Raw genomic sequence first — 19,699 nt, forward strand, 5'->3', positions numbered from 1 at the left:
TGAGAGAGCAGCAGCCTTTTATTTGGGACATAAAGGGATTTTACGCCTCTCCGTCTCATCCCATCTGTGTGTGCATGTGTGTGTGTGTGTGTGTTAGGTTATTTGTGTCTTCCCCTGCCACTATTTTTAACCGATTTCACTGAGTTTGAGCGCTCCGTTGCCTGCGTGTGCCGCTATATTTAGCCCACCAGACGCTCCGGCTCGTTTTGCGTCAATGGAATCCCGAGCGTGCGTCACGCCGCCAGAGCTCGCGCGCGCTGATTGGCCCGGCGGCCGGAAAGATTTCGGGGAGCTCCTCCGCCCCTACGCGCGCGTATTGGCGAGTGGAACGGTGAGCGCAGAGCGTCACGGCACAACACACCGCCTCGTATATAAACGGCGCTGGAGAAACCCGAGCGCTTAAACGCGACCGAGTCAGAAGCCGGGAGAGAGAGAGAGAGACAGAGCGCGCGCGGAGTAGAGTGTGCGGTGGTGATGCACGAGCTGCACTCGCATTACGGACATTAAAATTAAAGTCCAGCAGAATCATTATTATTATTCACAAGCAGGTACGTGCTGATCTTATTTCTGCCTTAAGTTGTCTTAAAGGTGCAATAGATATTTACATTCCTTAAGAGGTGTTGTTGTATTATTATGAATGGTAACTTGTCCGACTTGTAGAACATGATTAATAAGAAAGAGGCTGGTTAAGCTTAGTAAAAGTTTATTAAGACAGTGAGACATCCATTTTGGGAAACTGGAAAGCTTGTTTGTGTTTGGATATGCATAATCTTTCTGTCAATTTATAGACACTATACATGTCATAAGCTCACATCATCATGAACATAAAACATAATGGACTTTTTGTTTTGTTACCTAAAAACTTATCTTAAATTTTAATTCGATTAATTGTGAAGTCTGTATACGGCTAAGGCTCTGGGTTACAGAACAAAAGGTTAGGGGTTCATGTTGCCACCCTTGAGAACCCTATCTGCTCCAGGGGCGCTGTATCCTGGCTGACCCTGCACTCTGATCCCAGCCTACTAACTGGGATATGCAAAAAAAAAAAAATTAATAATAATAATAACAAGAATATTTTCACTGTGCTGTAAGGTACATGTGACAAAGAACTGAATCTTAATGCTTCTCATGAGCCACATGAGATACTGTATGTCTTAATGGTTTAATTATAAACATGACCATATTTTTCCTGAAAAAAAAAAAAGATCTTGCAAGCTATCATGTCTTCTAACCACTACACTACACTAGCGCTTATGTAAATGTTTAGATTACTCTTTGTAGTTTAGCTGAGGATATTGAATGGAAACAGTGATGTAAGTGCAACAGCTGCTCAACAAGCAGCTCTCTAACTGCATACAGAACTGCATAAGGAAATGCATTAAATGCACACTTACTGTAAATTACTTTATTTTAAATCCTGCTTGTTATGTTTCCAATCAGAAACTGGCTCATAGTCTTTGCAGCTTAGAAAAAGCCGTGATGTTTCATTACTGATGGATTGATTCTACACACCTTAAAAAGACAGGAGGCGAATTCAACCTCAAATGTCACAACAACTAAAATCTCTTCAGCCTCTGCCTGACAGAACTGCATGCAAAGGTCATATTTGGCTTTTAAATCTGAATAACATGCAAACAATGAAAATAACTATTCTTTGCAAAACAAAGTAGCAGCATTTGTTTACCAGGGTGTCATCTCTAAGTCCGGGGTGTTAGCTAAGACTAATTAAGTAAATCGATAAAATCCTAGCTAACGCATAAAGCGGTTTGTCTATATGTAGTAGTGTAGATATGCTGTACAGTCACAGGACGCACCTGAGTCAGCTAGTAAATTAATTAATGTCAGTGCATTAGAAGACGGAAGGCGATAATCTGCGCAAGGACAAGGCCTTACAGGACGCCAGTTTGCCTCCTGGGCTTTAAATAGTCCTCTCTGACATGTCCACGTATCCATCTTTGCTTCTCGTTGCTCTCTAAAGTGTCAGTTGCACTGCACAGAGGGTATTGTGTTCGTGGTTTTGATAATCAAAGGAGCTTCTCTTTTATATGTTGGAACTGAGAATTAAAACTGATGGCATCTGCCCTAAAGGACAATTGCCGAATGACAATTCCAACGACCTTAACTTGAACCAGTCTTTTTTTGTCTTTTAGTCAGTCCATTTTACTGTGATGTTATCTCATTCATCCTCTTCAGTCTCTGGTGTATGTTCGAAAGCCAGTTCTAGAGTTTCAGTTAAAGTTATATATATACACATTTGGGTGATGTATAAATAGTGACTGCTTTCCAGAGCTTCTCAGAAACATCTACTCGAAATCAGTTCCTGTGATGATGATTACATTACTCAGGTTTTTATCTCTGTTTACCCGAGGATAATGCGTAGATTTGCCTGGCTCTGGAAAAAAGGTTTTGTTTTTTTCACACAACGGTCATGAGTTAAGCTGAGCAGAAGCAAAACAAGAAAGCCGATATTGAAAAGTAGCTCTTGTGGTTCTGCTCTACAGAAATGACCTGTGTTCAAAGCCAACATGGAGTCCAGCCTTATGAGAGCATGTTCTTCGGCTCAGAGCTTATGAACCCTGACTTCACCTCCAGGTTGACCATGGACGTGAGCGAACAGCGGGAGCAGCTCTCCACATCCTCTCTGCCGAGCATCACTTCTCTGGTGGGAGGATACGGGGGAGAATTCGATGCCTACTCCTGTCAGCTTGCCACTGCCACTGCCTCAGCCTGCACCAGTGCCACCTCGGGACAGGACTCCTTCAAGCTGGAAGACCTCCAGGTTTATGGCTGCTACCCTGGCACGTTCACCTTAAGCTACATGGATGACGCGGTGTCTACGCCTGGCGGCTCAAACTGCTTCGGCAGCCCCGTCTCGGCTCCTTCACCCTCAACCCCTGGTTTCCAGTCAGCGCCCTCCTGGGACGGAGCTTATGGGTCGTGCTCCCCCGATGCAGGCTGCTGGGGTTCAGAGAAGACACCGCTTCCTCAGGCGTCTACCTTTTTCACTTTTGGACCTCTTTCAGGAGAGGACATGTCTCCTCTGGGGCAGATGCAACAACATCATCTTTCTGAGCAGGATCCGTTTTCTCGAGGCCTCCAGAACAACTTCAGTCCGCTCAGGATGGATCATAGCAGCAGGGACAGTTCGATCCTGGTGGACAATCCGCTGTCTCCCAAAATCAAGAGTCCAACAGGGAACGAAGGGTGCTGTGCGGTGTGTGGGGACAACGCCTCATGCCAGCACTATGGAGTGCGTACCTGTGAGGGATGCAAGGGATTCTTTAAGGTGAATATAGAGCTTTAAAGAAGCAGTTTGTAATTTTTAGAACATGAGTGTTCACCTTCTCTTCAAGCTAACCTCACCTTTTAAGCTGAAACTATGCATGCACTGTAGGTCACTTTTAGGCAAAGAATAGATATGCATGAGTACGCTTAGTTTGTGTGTCTGTCTGTGACTCCAAGACAAGACAAGACAAAGAAACATCAGATCATTTGCATTGCAAAAATGACTCTACATACTCTTTGAGATTTATTTATTTTCATACACCTAGAAAAGCTGAATAGAAAAATTGCAAACTGCACCTTTGAATACCGCATGAGTACAATTGATTTATTTCATTAATTGTGTTTACCGTGTTGAATTAAACAAGCTTTTGTTTTGTTTTTCTTTTAGCGTACAGTACAGAAAAATGCCAAGTACGTATGCCTCGCTAATAAAGACTGTCCAGTGGACAAACGGCGGCGGAACAGGTGCCAGTTCTGTCGCTTTCAGAAGTGCCTGGCAGTAGGAATGGTGAAAGAAGGTGAGAAAAGTCTTGGCAGTTATCACTTCCTACGCACAACAGATGGATGAATTTAATTATCCTATTGTTTTTTATAATCGTATATTTGTATGTTTATTTCATAATTAAAAAATCTATTATTTTAGCTTCATAATGTCACGCTTTCTGGCACTGACTTTATTATTATGAATTTTAAGTGCATGCTTGATATTTATCTACTTGTTCCTGTTCAGTTGTCAGAACAGACAGCCTAAAGGGCAGAAGAGGTCGTCTGCCTTCTAAGCCGAAAGCCGTCACAGAATCGGCGCCTGCTGTGCCGTCCGGGAACATCATCGCCTCGCTTGTGAATGCGCACATGGACTCGAACCCAGCCATCGCAAAACTGGACTACTCAAAGGTGAGCCGTGCTTTTTGCACCCCTGGGGAAGTTACAAATGCATTTAATAGGAGAATATTAAGTGATAATGGTAAAAAAAAACAAAAAAAAACAAGAGTTTTACTTCTTACTCATCATTTTCATGCATTAGTTATTTAACAGCAAATTATATTAGTAAGAAATCGAATGTAGATATCATGGAGTTGTTGCAAACAGTGGACTGGAAAGTTCCAGAATGCAGAGCAGTTACATGATGCACTTGTGCTAAGTCACGGCACAGACTTGGCTCGGCTAGTTAGCGATCCATCATATGTTAGCAGTAGTACTGGCATGAAAGTTGAAGCCTAGAAAGTGATCTGTCGGAGCAGAGTGTACAGACGAGAAAGTGGACAGCCTAAAGATTTAAAGTGCCCATACTTCGAACTCTCTTTCTCTCTCTCTCTCTCTCTCTCATTGGGTAAAGACTAATAATCAAGAGCTAAATCCCAACGCACTGCTATTAGCATCATATATATATCATATAAGCATCATGCTTCAGTAATGTACAAGAAAAAAACATTAATTACAATGAAAGGAAGTATTTTAAAATTCTAAACAAACTTAGGATCAAAGATCACATGTTAAGATTAATATTTAAGGTTGATTTTTCCATTAGTGTTGTTTTTCTTATCTTTATGATCGTATGATTGAGTGCTTCTGCTGTAATCCCATTTGCTGATGATGCCATCGTGTTCTCTGTTCAGTATCAGCAGACAGTGCCTAACGTGTCTGAAAACGAGGAAGCCGATGACATCCAGCAGTTTTACGACCTGCTGACCGAGTCCATGTGCGTGATCAGAAAGTGGGCCGAAAGCATCCCAGGATTCACCTCCTTCTCTAAAGAAGACCAGGACTTGCTCTTCGAATCGGCCTTCGTCGAGCTCTTCATATTACGACTGGCTTATAGGTAATTAATAATAATAATAATAATAATGGTATTGAAATATAATATAAATCTCTTGATTAATGTTTTTAGAACAGCAGCACTGACAACAGGGTCGACTGCAAAGATTTATATTAATGTATTCTGTTACAGCTCCTATTGTAAACGCTAACTTACAAAGACCTGAACATTAGATGTTCCACTTAATCTAAGACTAATAGTAAACAAATGAGACATGGTAAAGTCTTCTGTAAAGAGATGTTTATTTAATCGTTCAATGGTCGGCACGATCGGCGCGATCACACAGAGCACTTTGCTATTTATAAGCGTGTCATGTTTGGGATTTTTTTTTTTTAAGTCTATTTAACTCTGAGAGACAGAGAGTGATGAGAGCGCAACTGTTTATAGCTGCCCTAAGTGATAACAGGAACTAATTTGTTTTGCGGATGTTCCATGACACTGTGTTACTATAAGCAGAAAAATGTACACTGTGAACGTTGATAAGTTAATGATTATTTTTTTCCCCTTTCTCATTATTATTCTCATGTTTATTCCAGATCACAGCCGAAGACGGACAAACTGATCTTCTGCAACGGTGTGGTTCTCCACCGTACGCAGTGTGTGCGAGGATTTGGCGAGTGGATCGACTCCATCATGGAGTTCTCGCAGAGTTTGCATCGCCTGAACCTGGACGTGGCGTCGTTCTGCTGTCTCGCCACGCTCGTCATTATGGCAGGTGAGTTTCACCCAGGCTGCTTTTTCTGGCGTCTCACGTGTATGTCTGGCGTGTCCCCTTGCCACGCAGTACAGTATCAACAGTGTCTGAGCTCTCTGAACTCTGAAATGAGCATTAAAATGTGCAGACGTGTCAGAAGTTACGTTTTTAGCTGGAACTTAAAATACCTTTTACAGTATATAACGCATTACCACATTACACAGAACAGATGATTTTAAACTTCGTAGACTTTCTGGCTTTCTGGACAGATAATGTTAGGGAAATAAGGAGCCAGAGTAACAAACGCAGCTATGCAAATGGCTTTGGACTATTTAAAATCAACATTTTTTTTTTAAACATGATCGTTTATCATTTCTTTCATTCATTCATATTTCAGTTCCGGAAAAAATGACATGATCATATTCGTGTAATGCACATGATTTCCAGAGAAACTTGGTCGCTTCTGATAAAAAAGCTCTTCATCACTTGAGTGCTTTTCTTGCACAGCTGATGGAGCAGCCTTATCTGAAACATCCTGTTTCCCTGGAAGCACTCCTCACTGCCACGTAACCGTGCACACCTGCTCATGAACCCACTATTAAATAGTATTGTAAATATTGATAATACTGTTAATTACTGTATATATTAATAAAAGAGTATGTACAGCAGATGAACCACACAGCGTGAAACTCCCGCCCTTACGCTGTCGTTCATGTCTTACAGATCGACACGGCCTGAAGGAACCCAAGCGCGTGGAGGATTTCCAGAACCATCTTATAACAAGCCTCAAAGACCACGTCGCCACGAGCATCTCCGAAGCGGCACGTCCCAACTACCTGTCGCGACTGCTGGGGAAACTGCCCGAGCTCAGGACGCTGTGCACTCAAGGCTTTCACCGCATCTTCTACCTTAAACTAGAAGACCTGGTCCCACCCCCTCCGATCGTGGAGAAGATCTTCATGGACACGTTGCCTTTCTGAATCCGGCCGTTTAAAGACGTGATTAAAACCTTTGGGAAAAAACAAAGACTCGAACTCGATGTGAACAAAAGCACAGCAGAGCAGAGAACAGATTCGGAGGCACTTGTCTAATCCTGGCAGCTCTGTTTTCTTTTAGACGTACGACTATGATCTTCTCAGCAGGAGTCAGCGAACACTTTGCAGCAAAAAAAAAAAAAAGCCTCACCAAGTCTATGTATGTTTCCTCAACCCCGTGTTTTATTTCAGAAGGTTGGAATCGTGGCTTTTTTTTGTGATCTTAAACAACACAACTTTGTGCAGCTTGACAATTGAACATGTTACATGGTGTGTGTGTGTGTGTGTGTGTATAAAAGAAAGTTTTCATTTGAACAGTATTAGAACAACTTCAGGACGTTTAACGATGTGATGATACTGCACAACAACAGCAAAATCCACAGAATTCAATGGTGCTTTAATAACACACCTGTGGATTATTAGAAAAAAAGAAAAAGGCCATGGACCAAAATTGATAATGTTTACAGGGTTGCACAACATGACTAAATGAAGCCTTATATCGCCATTACCGTAAATTCAAGGAGCACCGAATGAATGTGAATTAAATTTTAAAAAATTCTTTTAAACTGTTGTTTTAAAATTTAATAGTAGATATTTAATAATTTTATTTTAATGTAAAAAAAAAAATTAAGTCAGAATTTAAATGCCATGTGCTGTGCTGAAAACACAAGACGAGCCTTCTAGACATTTCTTAAATACATGTACACCTGAGGTTTACCCCTTACTCTGATTAAAACCAGCCTGTATTTCTTTAGGCATAAAGATTCACTGTATAGATCCCTAAGTGACGATAATGACAAAACATTTCCATCTAAACATTTCTAAAGATGTCCAGTGATTTTCTAAATTTCTTTCTTTTTTTTTTTCTTTTTTTTGCAAGTCATTTAACTCTGAGTATTATCACGGACTGAAGAATTTGTTTAGTGTGCCAGCCAGACCTTAGCACATGCATATTTGTATGTACTGTATGTATAGAGATGGCTTGAGATGCGATATATTTTTGTCTTTATACTGGCATAGTGAAAATGTCTGGGCATTATGGTGTTTTTTTATATATGATATTTTTGATATTCTTAGATGTTTGCTATCTTTCATTACTAATGTTGTTCGGCACTATACATTAAAATTATGAAGAAATCAGTTTGAAGTCATGTCTTATCTAGACACTCGGATGGATCTCCAGTGTGCATGCGCAAACAAAAAAACGTAAGAAAAAAAAAAACATTTCTTTTTCCATATTTTGTATTTTTGCAAATACTAAACAAGCCAATTAGATTTTTTCCCCTTTTGTGACCTCATACAAGAAGATCCCCTCCTCCGGCTTGTTCCTCAGCTCTGCTGTTCTCTAAAGGGGTGTGGCCCAGCAGTAGCTCATTTAGATTTAGATTAGTTTTTTTTTAGCTTTCAGTATATTTGTAAAATCCGCCTAAGGAATTTCAGGCATAAAAAAACATTATGAAGATTATTTCTGCTAGACACACTTTGTGGGAGCTATAAGAACTTGTTAAAAAAATGGAAACTTTAAAAAATAAAATTTAATATAAATAAAATAAAATTTAATATAAATAAAATAAAAGTTTTAATTGAATGAAAACTAAAAAGTTCACATAAAAATGTTAGAGATAAGGACATTATGATCGTATTGCAAAATACTATTCAATTAAGTAAAATTACACAAGAGGGCGTGCTGTTGTGCTGAATATCAAGCAAAGCCTAAGTACTTAAGATATCAGAACTGTGGTGATATTTGCTTTTATACAACAGTTCAACAAACACCATTTATAATCAACAGATTACTAGTTTGTTTATTTAACCAGTTATAACCACTAACTGTGACTGGTTAGTGTGAAAATAGCTTTAAATTCCTACAGGGACTACAGTATGTAGCCCAAAGGAGAGAATATTAAACCATGAGGTGGTGGATGATCATGAGAAACATACAAGATTTAATTTGGTTGTCTGTAGGTTACTGAGTTTCTGATCAGAAGGCTGGAGGCTGTTGAGCCCTTAAGCGAGGCCTTTAACCCTGTCTGCTCCTGGGGTGCTGTATCCTGGCTGACCCTGAGCTCTGACCCCAGCTTCCAAACTGGGATTTATGAAAATGACAATTATCTCTTTGGGATTAATAAAGTACTAATTATTATTGTTATTATTATATTTCCACTTGTTCTGTTTTTGAATATCAGCTGACTTCCAAGTTCAGGGGTTGAATTTAAAATAGCATGATGAAGAATGCTTATGCGCTAGGGTTTACCATCATTTGTTACACAACCAAGTAGTGTCCTTGATTAGGGTTAGAGAGGGATTTGGGAATGTTGTTCGGCACTATACATTAAAATTATGAAGAAATCAGTTTGAAGTCATGTCTTATCTAGACACTCGGATGGATCTCCAGTGTGCATGCGCAAACAAAAAAACGTAAGAAAAAAAAAAACATTTCTTTTTCCATATTTTGTATTTTTGCAAATACTAAACAAGCCAATTAGATTTTTTCCCCTTTTGTGACCTCATACAAGAAGATCCCCTCCTCCGGCTTGTTCCTCAGCTCTGCTGTTCTCTAAAGGGGTGTGGCTCAGCAGTAGCTCATTTAGATTTAGATTAGTTTTTTTTTAGTTTTCAGTATATTTGTAAAATCCGCCTAAGGAATTTCAGGCATAAAAAAACATTATGAAGATTATTTCTGCTAGACACACTTTGTGGGAGCTATAAGAACTTGTTAAAAAATGGAAACTTTAAAAAATAAAATTTAATATAAATAAAATAAAATTTAATATAAATAAAATAAAAGTTTTAATTGAATGAAAACTAAAAAGTTCACATAAAAATGTTAGAGATAAGGACATTATGATCGTATTGCAAAATACTATTCAATTAAGTAAAATTACACAAGAGGGCGTGCTGTTGTGCTGAATATCAAGCAAAGCCTAAGTACTTAAGATATCAGAACTGTGGTGATATTTGCTTTTATACAACAGTTCAACAAACACCATTTATAATCAACAGATTACTAGTTTGTTTATTTAACCAGTTATAACCACTAACTGTGACTGGTTAGTGTGAAAATAGCTTTAAATTCCTACAGGGACTACAGTATGTAGCCCAAAGGAGAGAATATTAAACCATGAGGTGGTGGATGATCATGAGAAACATACAAGATTTAATTTGGTTGTCTGTAGGTTACTGAGTTTCTGATCAGAAGGCTGGAGGCTGTTGAGCCCTTAAGCGAGGCCTTTAACCCTGTCTGCTCCTGGGGTGCTGTATCCTGGCTGACCCTGAGCTCTGACCCCAGCTTCCAAACTGGGATTTATGAAAATGACAATTATCTCTTTGGGATTAATAAAGTACTACAACATATATATTGTTATTATTATATTTCCACTTGTTCTGTTTTTGAATATCAGCTGACTTCCAAGTTCAGGGGTTGAATTTAAAATAGCATGATGAAGAATGCTTATGCGCTAGGGTTTACCATCATTTGTTACACAACCATGTAGTGTCCTTGATTAGGGTTAGAGAGGGATTTGGGATTTAGCCTTACAGGGTTAGAAGCTGGTTATCTTTGTAGCTCACCATACACATTAATCAAGCAGCACTCAGTTCATTTGGAATGACTTGTAAGCAATTACAAAGGAGACAAAGTATTGTTTAAGATGACATAACATTATCAGATTGGTTCTGGGACTGGGTTTAATTGTGGGCTTTGGCTGGCAGCTGCTCAGTACTACAGATCATACCAAATGACTTTCCCCCATGCCGGTGACCTTTCACCCATGCTGGTGACGTTTGTTAGAACACCTGTGACATGGAGTGATACATATAGTTAAAAGTCCCGGTGCTGTTACTGCTTATTATCACCACGTCTTATATATAAATATATAAAATATATAGTATTTCTCGGTATTAAAGTTTTTATTTTAACATTTTTATTTTTTATTTGGGGGGCTTTGTCCTTTTAATCCAAAGAGTCGCCACATACTGTAGGATAGTTTTTGATCACAAGATCTGGTACAGGTTTTATCCTGGATTCCCTTTCTGTCACAACCTTGCCATTTCCTATCCAGGCTTGGGACTACCTCCAGGTTGTACAGTATAGGGGGTAAGGTTAAGGGTCTTCCTGAAGGACCCAACTGTGGTGACCTGGCGGTGAAGATGCTCGACCCCTGACCCTCCGATCAGCAACCCAGAGCCTCAACCATCTGATCCACCACCAATGCCTCATATTTATCACTATTAAAGTATTTTACAGTATTTATTTCTACTGTGTATTTTACATTGATTTCATAAATAAATAAGAACATAAAGACTTGGACAAGGACATGATACTTTGAAACATGAGTCTTATAGCTTTTTATGTTGTTGTTTTTACAATATAGACTGGTTCTCACTACTGTCACCTTACACTTCAGGGTTGCTGGTTCGAATCTCACCTCTGGTCTGTGTGAGTGGAGTTTGCACGAGCTTTGTGGGTTTCCTCCCGCAGTGGGAGGTGGTGTGGTGTCAGCTGATTGGTCTGATCAAAGTGTGTATGTGCTTGTGCCCATGTGAGGGGTTAGCACCATGTCCGGGTTGGACCCTGTCTTGTGCCAAAGTTCCTTAGGATAGGCTCCAGGCCCCCACGACGCTACACAGAATAAGCAGTAATGATAATGAGTGAATGTTCCTGGTATTATTTGTTATAATAGCAACAAATAATTAGTAGGGCTGCACAATTTGATATCACATAGGACCATCAAGAGGATGTTTAACAATATTTATTTATAAACATTTCAATTGTTGACAAACTGTACATAAATTTCAGATGATGTATATTGCAGCCTTTTGTAAAAAAAATAAAATAATTGCGCAGGTCCATTTAATGAAATTATGCAGCACTAGTGCAAAAAGTACAATATGTGTTGTACATATAATGTACAGGATGTTATGTTACAAGCATGTCGTTTAAAGGTGAGATTCACTGCAACAGGAAAAGGAAATGTAAGTACAATCATACTCGTGTCTCTAAAGCCTATTAAAGACTGATACAATACTGATAAAAGTACAAGGCGAACACCAAACACGTCCTACGTTGTGTTTTGTGCTAACTTGACTGATTACTTCAGATTTTTTTTTTTAAGCGCGCCCACACGGGTGGTTTCAGTCGAGCAGATGCCTTCGGTTGTGTCTTGCCGCATGGCTCAGCCTGTGTTTCATGTCCCTCTCGGGATCACAGAAGCCCCGTTTGGGTGAGTGTAACCTGATGAGATACTTGACAAGGGCGGTTGGAGACACTCCAGGGACACTCTGAAAGTAACCTGTAAGTAGACTACAGCTGAGAGGGAAAAGCAGTTGACCCCAGAGGGTACATTCAGTCCGATCTGTAAGTAGTCTGGTTAGGGCCATTATGCAATGCAGAAAATTCTTCTGAAATATCAAGCCGCAGAGAGTGGTGACATTTCTCACAAAAAACAATGACGCTCACCAAGACGTGCACCAAAATAAGGGTCTGTTTTTTTCCAGCATTCAAACTGTCCTAGATGCTGTTAAAGTAACAAATGGTTTCCTTTGATGGAACAAAAACAAAATAGCACCACCATAGGTAAAAATACACAGAATGGCATGAAGAAGAGGCAGAAACAGGTCAAGAGCAGGTCAAACATCAGCAATATGATCTCAACACCTTTAACCGTGACAAGGTTGTTGATGCCAGATGGGTTGGCTTGGTGTATTTGCGGAACAACCAAAGTTCCTTTCATTTTTATACGCCAAAAAAAACCTCTGGTTGGCACACAATGGTGTAAATTAACAGCGTTTTTAATGATAGGGCAGAGAAGAAAGACCAGACTGGGTTAGCCTGACAAGAAGGCTACGGTACCTGAAATAACCACTCTTTACAACCGCGGTGAGCAGAAAAGCATCTCAGAATGCAAAACACGACAAACCTGGGCTACAACATCAGAAGACCAGATGATCGGGTTCCAAACCCGTCAGCCAAGAACAGTTGGCACTGGCTCACTGAAACATGGACAGTTAAAAATTGGAAAACGACCAGTCTAAAGATAGTACCTATGGTACACACTTTAAAAATGTAAAACTCTTAAGGGATCTTATGTTGTGTCCTCAGTGTGAATTTGGACAACAATAAACTCAATAAAGCACTCCCAAAGCAAAGAACAAACAAATCAGGTTTGCTCGGAACCTCAGAAAGCTGTGTTGCATCACACACGAAGCGCTTTTACAGCAAGCACTGCAGAAATCAGGCTGTACTGTAACTGGGGATGTTTTCACCTGCTGGTTTATTTTGCAGCGTTTACAGACGTTTTTCACTCGACGCGTTTATTCATAACCCATTTTTCGTGATTTTTTTGTGTTGTTCCATTGTGATTATGAACCAGTTTGAGTTTCCACCCGCCGCTTTCATATGAGACTTGAGCACACAGATGGGGAGTGACAGAGGAAATCCTACAGGGGATATAAATAGCTCATCATTGTGGTTCAGTAACTTGATCAGCTGCTTTCTGTAAGTAACACAGAGCAACTCTCTTACGTCAAAAAAAAAAAAAAAACGCAGTTATGAATTAATAGCAATAGAGTCGATCATTTTTGCATAAAGGTTCGTTCCTTTTAAAGTATACTTTTGGTAAAATAAATAAAAACTCGGGCCAAGAAACATTCAGTTCTAAGTAGGTTAAGCTCTCATGTTCGAAATATAACATCCCTGCAATGCTTTAAAAAAAAACATTCTCACAATATTATCACACAATCTTCATGCATGGACAGACATTATTAAGGATTCATCATATGAAAGAATTATGGAAAAAATGATAATATATTTTTTTAAATGTTTATAAGTAATGTTAAGTATTCGCCTAAAATGGAATTGTTAGCTGAGATGATGACATGTTATTAAATATTCAGTCTGGTATGGGAACCTAATAAGTGCATCAGAAGGACATCGAGGTGCTGTAATAAAAAAAAAATCCAAAGCTCATCCAGAAGGATGTAACTGGATAAAGTCAGTATCACTCCGATTACAACTGCAGTGTGAAAGCGGCGTCTGAAAATAACCCCGTGCCTGGCCCTCTCTGTGCGGTGCAGACGTCCTGCATAAAAGCACACTGCACATGCAAGAAATGACCAGGATTTGCCCTTTGAAAAGAGATAGTATTACAGAGTGGAAACCTCTCTCATTCCCACCACCACCAGACCATCCCACGGTCAAAACTCTCACCCTCGCTGTCAGGACGTGAGGATATGAGAATGTAGGGATCATAAAAGAGAGTGACAGGACAGCTTGGCTAGAAGGGACAACAAATCTTGGCTGTGGGTCTGAAACCATTTTGTAGCTTTGTTGTCACTCGTCTCAGGCAGCGAGACAATGAGCTCGAGCGACTAAAAGACACATATTGCCAGGTGAGAACCTAAAGCATGCGACTGGTGGCATTCACACAATCACCTTTACCCGACCAAAGACAAACAGGACTTTCTGTATTTCAGGACAATGCAATGTTTCCATAGGCTTTAAAAAAAAACTGTTTTCGAAAAAACCTGTTCGTCTTGAACCCTTTGAAACGTTTACAGCACACAAGCTACTCTTTAGTTTTTTTTAAATATGAAACACACAATTATGATGCATGTTATAAAGAAAACATGATGGAGTATGATATTATCCAGAAGTTGATCATTTTTTTGTACAAACACACATCCTGAATGGGTTTGTTCTCCTTATATCCCTGGAATTGCCAACAATTTGGACATTTTTTATATGTAGGAAACCAGATATCATACAGTTTATTAATTTTATTATATATTAGCTGTAAATTAGACAATAATATTAGAGCAAGCGCATTACTATAAATCTGTGATTTGACTTAAAGCTGCTGTTATAGAGTATACAATAATCTGCACCTTCTATCCGATCGGAAGTGAATACTCTATTTGGTGAAGTTGTCTGTCTAGCTGTATTAAATATCTGTAGTTAAAGTTATTTATGCAAATCTTCAGTCAATGATTTCCATTCCTGTTACTCAGACACAGAAGGCAGAGTTGCTGGCCAGGGCTTTTTTTTTCCTGCTTGTCATCTATCATTTGTCACATAGTCAAATCGTTTGGTTATAGGTGTTTCCAATGAAAGCGTGATGTAGTTTAAAGCTCAGTCCATGTTGGTGTCTGGGTGGACTTACACCACCCCATGAGTGCGTCAGAAAACCTCAGATACAGTGTGAAGAACAATTCACTGTAAACCGACTTTAAGTAGAAATAGATAGATAGAACACTAAAGTGTATCACTAAAGTGTCCTGAACTCTATCAACCCACAACTACAGAACTCTAGAGTCCTGCAGAGTCTACAGTCTGCGCTAGTGAGAAGTCAGCCACATGCTACTGTATAAAAACTGTACTGTACATTTAATCTTGGCTTAAAACTGCTCATCAGGTTGTTGTGTTTGAAAAAAAAAAACAGAAATCCACTTCTTACTAAAAAGATGACATGAAAAACTGAACCTCAAACTGAACCTATTTCATTTCCTTCTTAAATTAGAAGGAGGAGTTAGTACAGTACACCAGCACATTCATACCAGGTGCCCTATTCTGGTTGCTCGGTGCTTTTATGTGTCCTACAGCTATTCCTTGGGCGCTTTAGCACACATTTAAGACATCCATAAATTACATTTATAGTCTACAAATATGATAAATGGACAAATAAATAAATAATCCTGTACTTCACTGATACAAACAGGCTGGACAGGTTTCTGATTGAAAGCAGTGTATATATTATTTATACAATATGTATTTATACAACATATATATATATATATAAAAACACAAGGTCATACAGCATCAATTTCATTATATGGCTTGTTTTTTATGGCGATCAAAAATAGTTCTTTTGTACAACCAGAAAAGCAAAGTTCTATATAAGAATCTCATGAAAAAAAAAAACATTTACAAAAACTTTTGCGGTTTGCTCTTTATTTTGCAATCTGTTCCAGGACAACTTATGTTCTGGACGTTGCACCACATTAAATATGACAATAAATAGATTAAATGCTCAGTGATGAATAAAATATTGTTGTCATTGACAGATTGCTATTAAACAAGGGGAATTTAAGTTTCTAATGTTCCGTTATTAGAAAATCACACTTTTTAGTGGAAACAAAAAGTCTGCTTGTTGATGCTGGTTGATTGTATTTCCTGTAACAGTATGACTTCCTCAGGATCCTCGGAAAACTCAGAAGCATTTCTTGTCATGTGTAACCATGATTTAATAAATGATGTAAATCAAAAACCACATTACTCTCTCAGTGATAAGATGACTTTGTGCCTCAGTCATCTGATCAAAAAATGCATCAGCAAACTGTCAGTAAAAAAAAACTTTTGAATGATTTTACAAATATCAGTTCTGTTTTTTTTTTTTTTTTACACAGATGTTCATTATAATTTGTAACTATTCTTCCATTGTCTTTTTATAACTATTAACTTGTCCTACTTACCATCTCATCATAACATAATTTATAGGCATATTCTAAATTTCCCTAGAGATGAAAATAAATATGACAAGCACACGACAAAAACTTTTTTCCTACTGATTCTGACTTGCATGACATAATCCTCGTCATTTCCTATTCTACAATTCTTTATCAGGTGCTGTAATCATATGTAAATGAGAGCACACAAAATCTGCTGTATGTGAAAATCTGTTTTGCATGACGTGCTGATTCTGTCCGTTCAAAACGAGAATCTTTGTCAGCTCGTATCTTGCTGTTACCATGGAAACAGTCAAATGAGGCAGACGTGAGTGAACAATATCTTGCACCATACACTGTGTTCTGGAGATGTGTGATTTTCGGCTGTTAGGCCGGGGACGGCTGGCTGGACGGCATTGTTGGATTTTAAAAATATCCACACCACCCTGAGATCATTACACCACATGGCAAGCGAAACTGACACCCTCACTCCCACCTGCAGACTCAGGAAAACCCCCTCACCAGATAACAGGGTTAGTTGAAACATACCTGAAACGGGGACACACTGAAAAATAAGGAAGGAAATACAGGAACTTAGCTTTTTCATCTGCAAGAAACAACTCATAGTGAAATCTTACTGTAAGTCTTAAAGATATTCTGATAATATAGTTCTAAAAAATGAACTTTTATTACACACGAGCTGGTGCAACAACTTAGGTATATGACTTTCATTTTTTATGGATGCTGTATGTAAAGCACAGAGGGGTCCAAAAACATATACACACTTCAGCATGGAAAATGTATTAAATGTATGTTAAAAAATGTATTAAATGTATAAAAAAAATGTCAAGGTCACATGATAGCATCAATGCAGTGGGAGTACATAAATATGCACTTATGTATTCTGGACACATTATGTATTCTGGATGATACATCATACACCTAATCCAGATAGCTGCTTTTAGGAAATAGGGATTAGGAACATTTTAGAGTTAGTGGAACAGGTGTCTGAGTTACTATGACATAAGTTACACAACAGCGCCATGCAGCGGCAATAAACGGAACTACCACGAGTGGAGGCCAATGTGCCACTGTATTTAAACCTATTTTTATGACCATGGTGGGACCTCCGGTTAACATTCGCATACTCATTCACACACTGTGGGCAATATGGGAACACTAATTAGCCTTATCTGCATGTCTTTGGACTGTAGGAAGAAAAAAATAAAATAATCAGCGTGTTTTATTTTATGGGTTATCTTCCTGCAAAACTACCAACAGAGCTGTTGTTATAAAAAAATTGTTCAATTAAATTCAGAGCTTCACTGTGGTCATTGTCACAAAACAGCACCAAAAAATGTATGAAAATAAGTTTAAAAAGTATGAAGAAATATGTATGAATCATAATTATCATTTTGTCCCTGATGAGCAAGCTGAAAGAAACCTTAAGAGAAACCAGACTCAACAGGAAGTCCATCCTCAGTTGGGTTGGATGAGATAGTAGCACCACATGTTAGCATCTACCATGACAAACATTACCTTCAGGTAACCTCTTACTTTACCTTAGATAACATTTCCCTTAGGTAAAACCTTACCCTTACTTTTTGAAATGGCTTTACCGTACCTTACTCCTACACCGATGCTTGGGTAGGGTCAATCTTTTAATAAGCTCTTACCTCACCCCTACACCATCCAAAACTGAGAATTTAACAGTGTCGTGGTCATATAAAAATGTGACTTGTGTCATTTATAGTTTGCCAGAGCTACAATTAAATAAAAAAAAACGTGGCAGAGCTATGGATTCGTACAACTTGTAAGTCTGCAGAAGGTCTACAATGTTCCACGAATAGCCATGACAGCCACCATAGCAGTGTCATGCCGAGTGATTGGAAGAGTTTAAGCAAAACCATTATTTAAAGTCATTTAAAACTATATAACGTCATTATTTCACTGCCTTCAATAAGTCATCTCAGTTTTAAGGTTTTGTCTGTACAGAACTCGCTCTTTCTTTCTTTCTTTTTCATACTTTGAAGGTTCTGAAACCAGTCTCAGAAAAATTTCTGTCCGTCTGTATGTCTGTCCAGCCAGATTATGTCACAGCATCACGCAAACCTGGCAAAACAGAATTTATTGAAACTTTTGCAGTACTTAGATATCTGCCTGAAGTTTAACCTGTACCTGTGAAATGAAAAATGTTGATTAAAAGCGATGTTATGAACAGTTAAGTGTCAAAATTTAACAATAGATATGAATTAGAAAAGCTAAACTGAATCTTTTTACTGGGGTTAGTTCATACTTTCACAGCTGAAATAACAGCGCTGAAGTGAATTTTAACGTGCTGGGGTCATTTTAAGACAAACCTTCACCTTTATCCGACCTCCTTTTTGATTTCTTATCTTTGACTCACTCTCCGAACAGGGAGTGTATTTGGCTGACGATGAAAGAAGTACAACGTAAGGTGAGCAAAAATTATTCCATATCCTATCTTTCCTATTGGTTATTCACCATGAATTAAGTTAATTTTGTACAATTTCCTAATATTCAGCCACCAATCCAGTAGAAACCAATATCATATAATGCTGTCACACCAAACAAAAGTTCATAATATCACTAATTACATTAAAGCTGATCAACTTATTTGTAACTTTAACCTTTAACCTAATTCTACAAACTCTTTTCACGTGAACTTACTGTAGATATAAATAAGTTACACTATAAATAACCGGGTTGAACCTGCAGCCAGAGAAATAGGCAACATCTGGATGATCCTTTTGATTCGAATTCGATTCACTCGGTTCAGATGAATCGGATCAGTGGAGTTGGAGTCTTGGAGCACATTTCATCTCAGCATCCTGATGACTTCGTGTCGGACAGAGTTTTAGCAGCTGGACCACTTTTTCATGTTGCGTCTTGTAAGTGCGCCCTCAGGTGTCACGGGTCAGCTCGGGATGAACGCGTCCGACGGATTAGGAGTCCTTAACCGGACGCGGGAGCAGCTGGACGGCGCGCGCGCTTGCTGCAACATCACCACCTCCGCCGCGTCTGTCACCGGCAGCGACGAGCGCGAGCAGTTCGTGGCGCGGCTCGTGCAGATCGCCGTGCTCTGCGTGCTCTCGCTCACCGTCGTCTTCGGCGTCTTCTTTCTCGGCTGTAACCTCCTCATCAAGTCCGAGAGCATGATGAACCTGCTGGCCGAGGAGCGCAGACCGTCCAAGGACACGGAGCTCATCACCGCCGCGTGACGCTCCGGGACACCGGGTGTCTGGGTGACCCGGCGCGCGCGCTCGCACCTGACATGACTTTAATATTGATCTGAACTTCTGATTTGTTTGTTTGTTTGTTTGTTGTTTTGAAAAAAGCCTGTATCTAATAATGTGCTCACTGACATTCCTGATTTAGAACTGCAGAATAAAGTATGCTGAAAAAAAA

At 39.2% G+C, this 19,699-nt stretch overlaps 2 protein-coding genes across 4 annotated transcripts; both read left to right on the plus strand.

Annotated features, from left to right (window-relative positions):
* Positions 1-405: 405 nt before the first annotated feature.
* On the plus strand, positions 406-7,969 carry nr4a1 (nuclear receptor subfamily 4, group A, member 1). Of its 3 annotated transcripts, XM_053482856.1 has the most exons (8): positions 416-548; positions 1,441-1,599; positions 2,502-3,286; positions 3,674-3,803; positions 4,016-4,179; positions 4,902-5,104; positions 5,638-5,816; positions 6,519-7,969. In XM_053482856.1, the coding sequence occupies exons 2-8, from the start codon at positions 1,545-1,547 to the stop codon at positions 6,773-6,775; spliced, it is 1,773 nt and encodes a 590-aa protein (XP_053338831.1). In that variant the 5' UTR covers positions 416-548; positions 1,441-1,544; the 3' UTR covers positions 6,776-7,969. The 3 variants fall into 3 exon arrangements, with proteins under 3 accessions (XP_053338832.1, XP_053338831.1, XP_053338833.1); XM_053482857.1 differs by lacking the exon at positions 1,441-1,599 and having other exon boundaries at positions 406-548; XM_053482858.1 differs by lacking the exon at positions 1,441-1,599 and having other exon boundaries at positions 2,593-3,286.
* Positions 7,970-13,214: 5,245 nt separating this feature from the next.
* Positions 13,215-19,614, plus strand: rprm3 (reprimo, TP53 dependent G2 arrest mediator homolog 3). The gene is made up of 2 exons (XM_053483240.1): positions 13,215-13,325; positions 18,689-19,614. The coding sequence occupies exon 2, from the start codon at positions 19,171-19,173 to the stop codon at positions 19,510-19,512; it is 342 nt and encodes a 113-aa protein (XP_053339215.1). The 5' UTR covers positions 13,215-13,325; positions 18,689-19,170; the 3' UTR covers positions 19,513-19,614.
* Positions 19,615-19,699: the final 85 nt, after the last annotated feature.

The sequence above is a fragment of the Clarias gariepinus genome, chromosome 22 (genome assembly GCF_024256425.1).
Source record: "Clarias gariepinus isolate MV-2021 ecotype Netherlands chromosome 22, CGAR_prim_01v2, whole genome shotgun sequence".
Classification (NCBI taxonomy): Eukaryota; Metazoa; Chordata; class Actinopteri; order Siluriformes; family Clariidae; genus Clarias; species Clarias gariepinus.

Coding starts and splice junctions, on each gene's coding strand:
- nr4a1 (XM_053482856.1), top strand. CDS start 1,545: ATGTCACAACAACTAAAATCTCTTCAGCCTCTGCCTGACAGAACTGCA. Junction 3,804..4,015: donor AGTAGGAATGGTGAAAGAAG/GTGAGAAAAGTC, acceptor GTTCCTGTTCAG/TTGTCAGAACAGACAGCCTA. Junction 4,180..4,901: donor CAAAACTGGACTACTCAAAG/GTGAGCCGTGCT, acceptor TTCTCTGTTCAG/TATCAGCAGACAGTGCCTAA.
- rprm3 (XM_053483240.1), top strand. CDS start 19,171: ATGTTGCGTCTTGTAAGTGCGCCCTCAGGTGTCACGGGTCAGCTCGGG.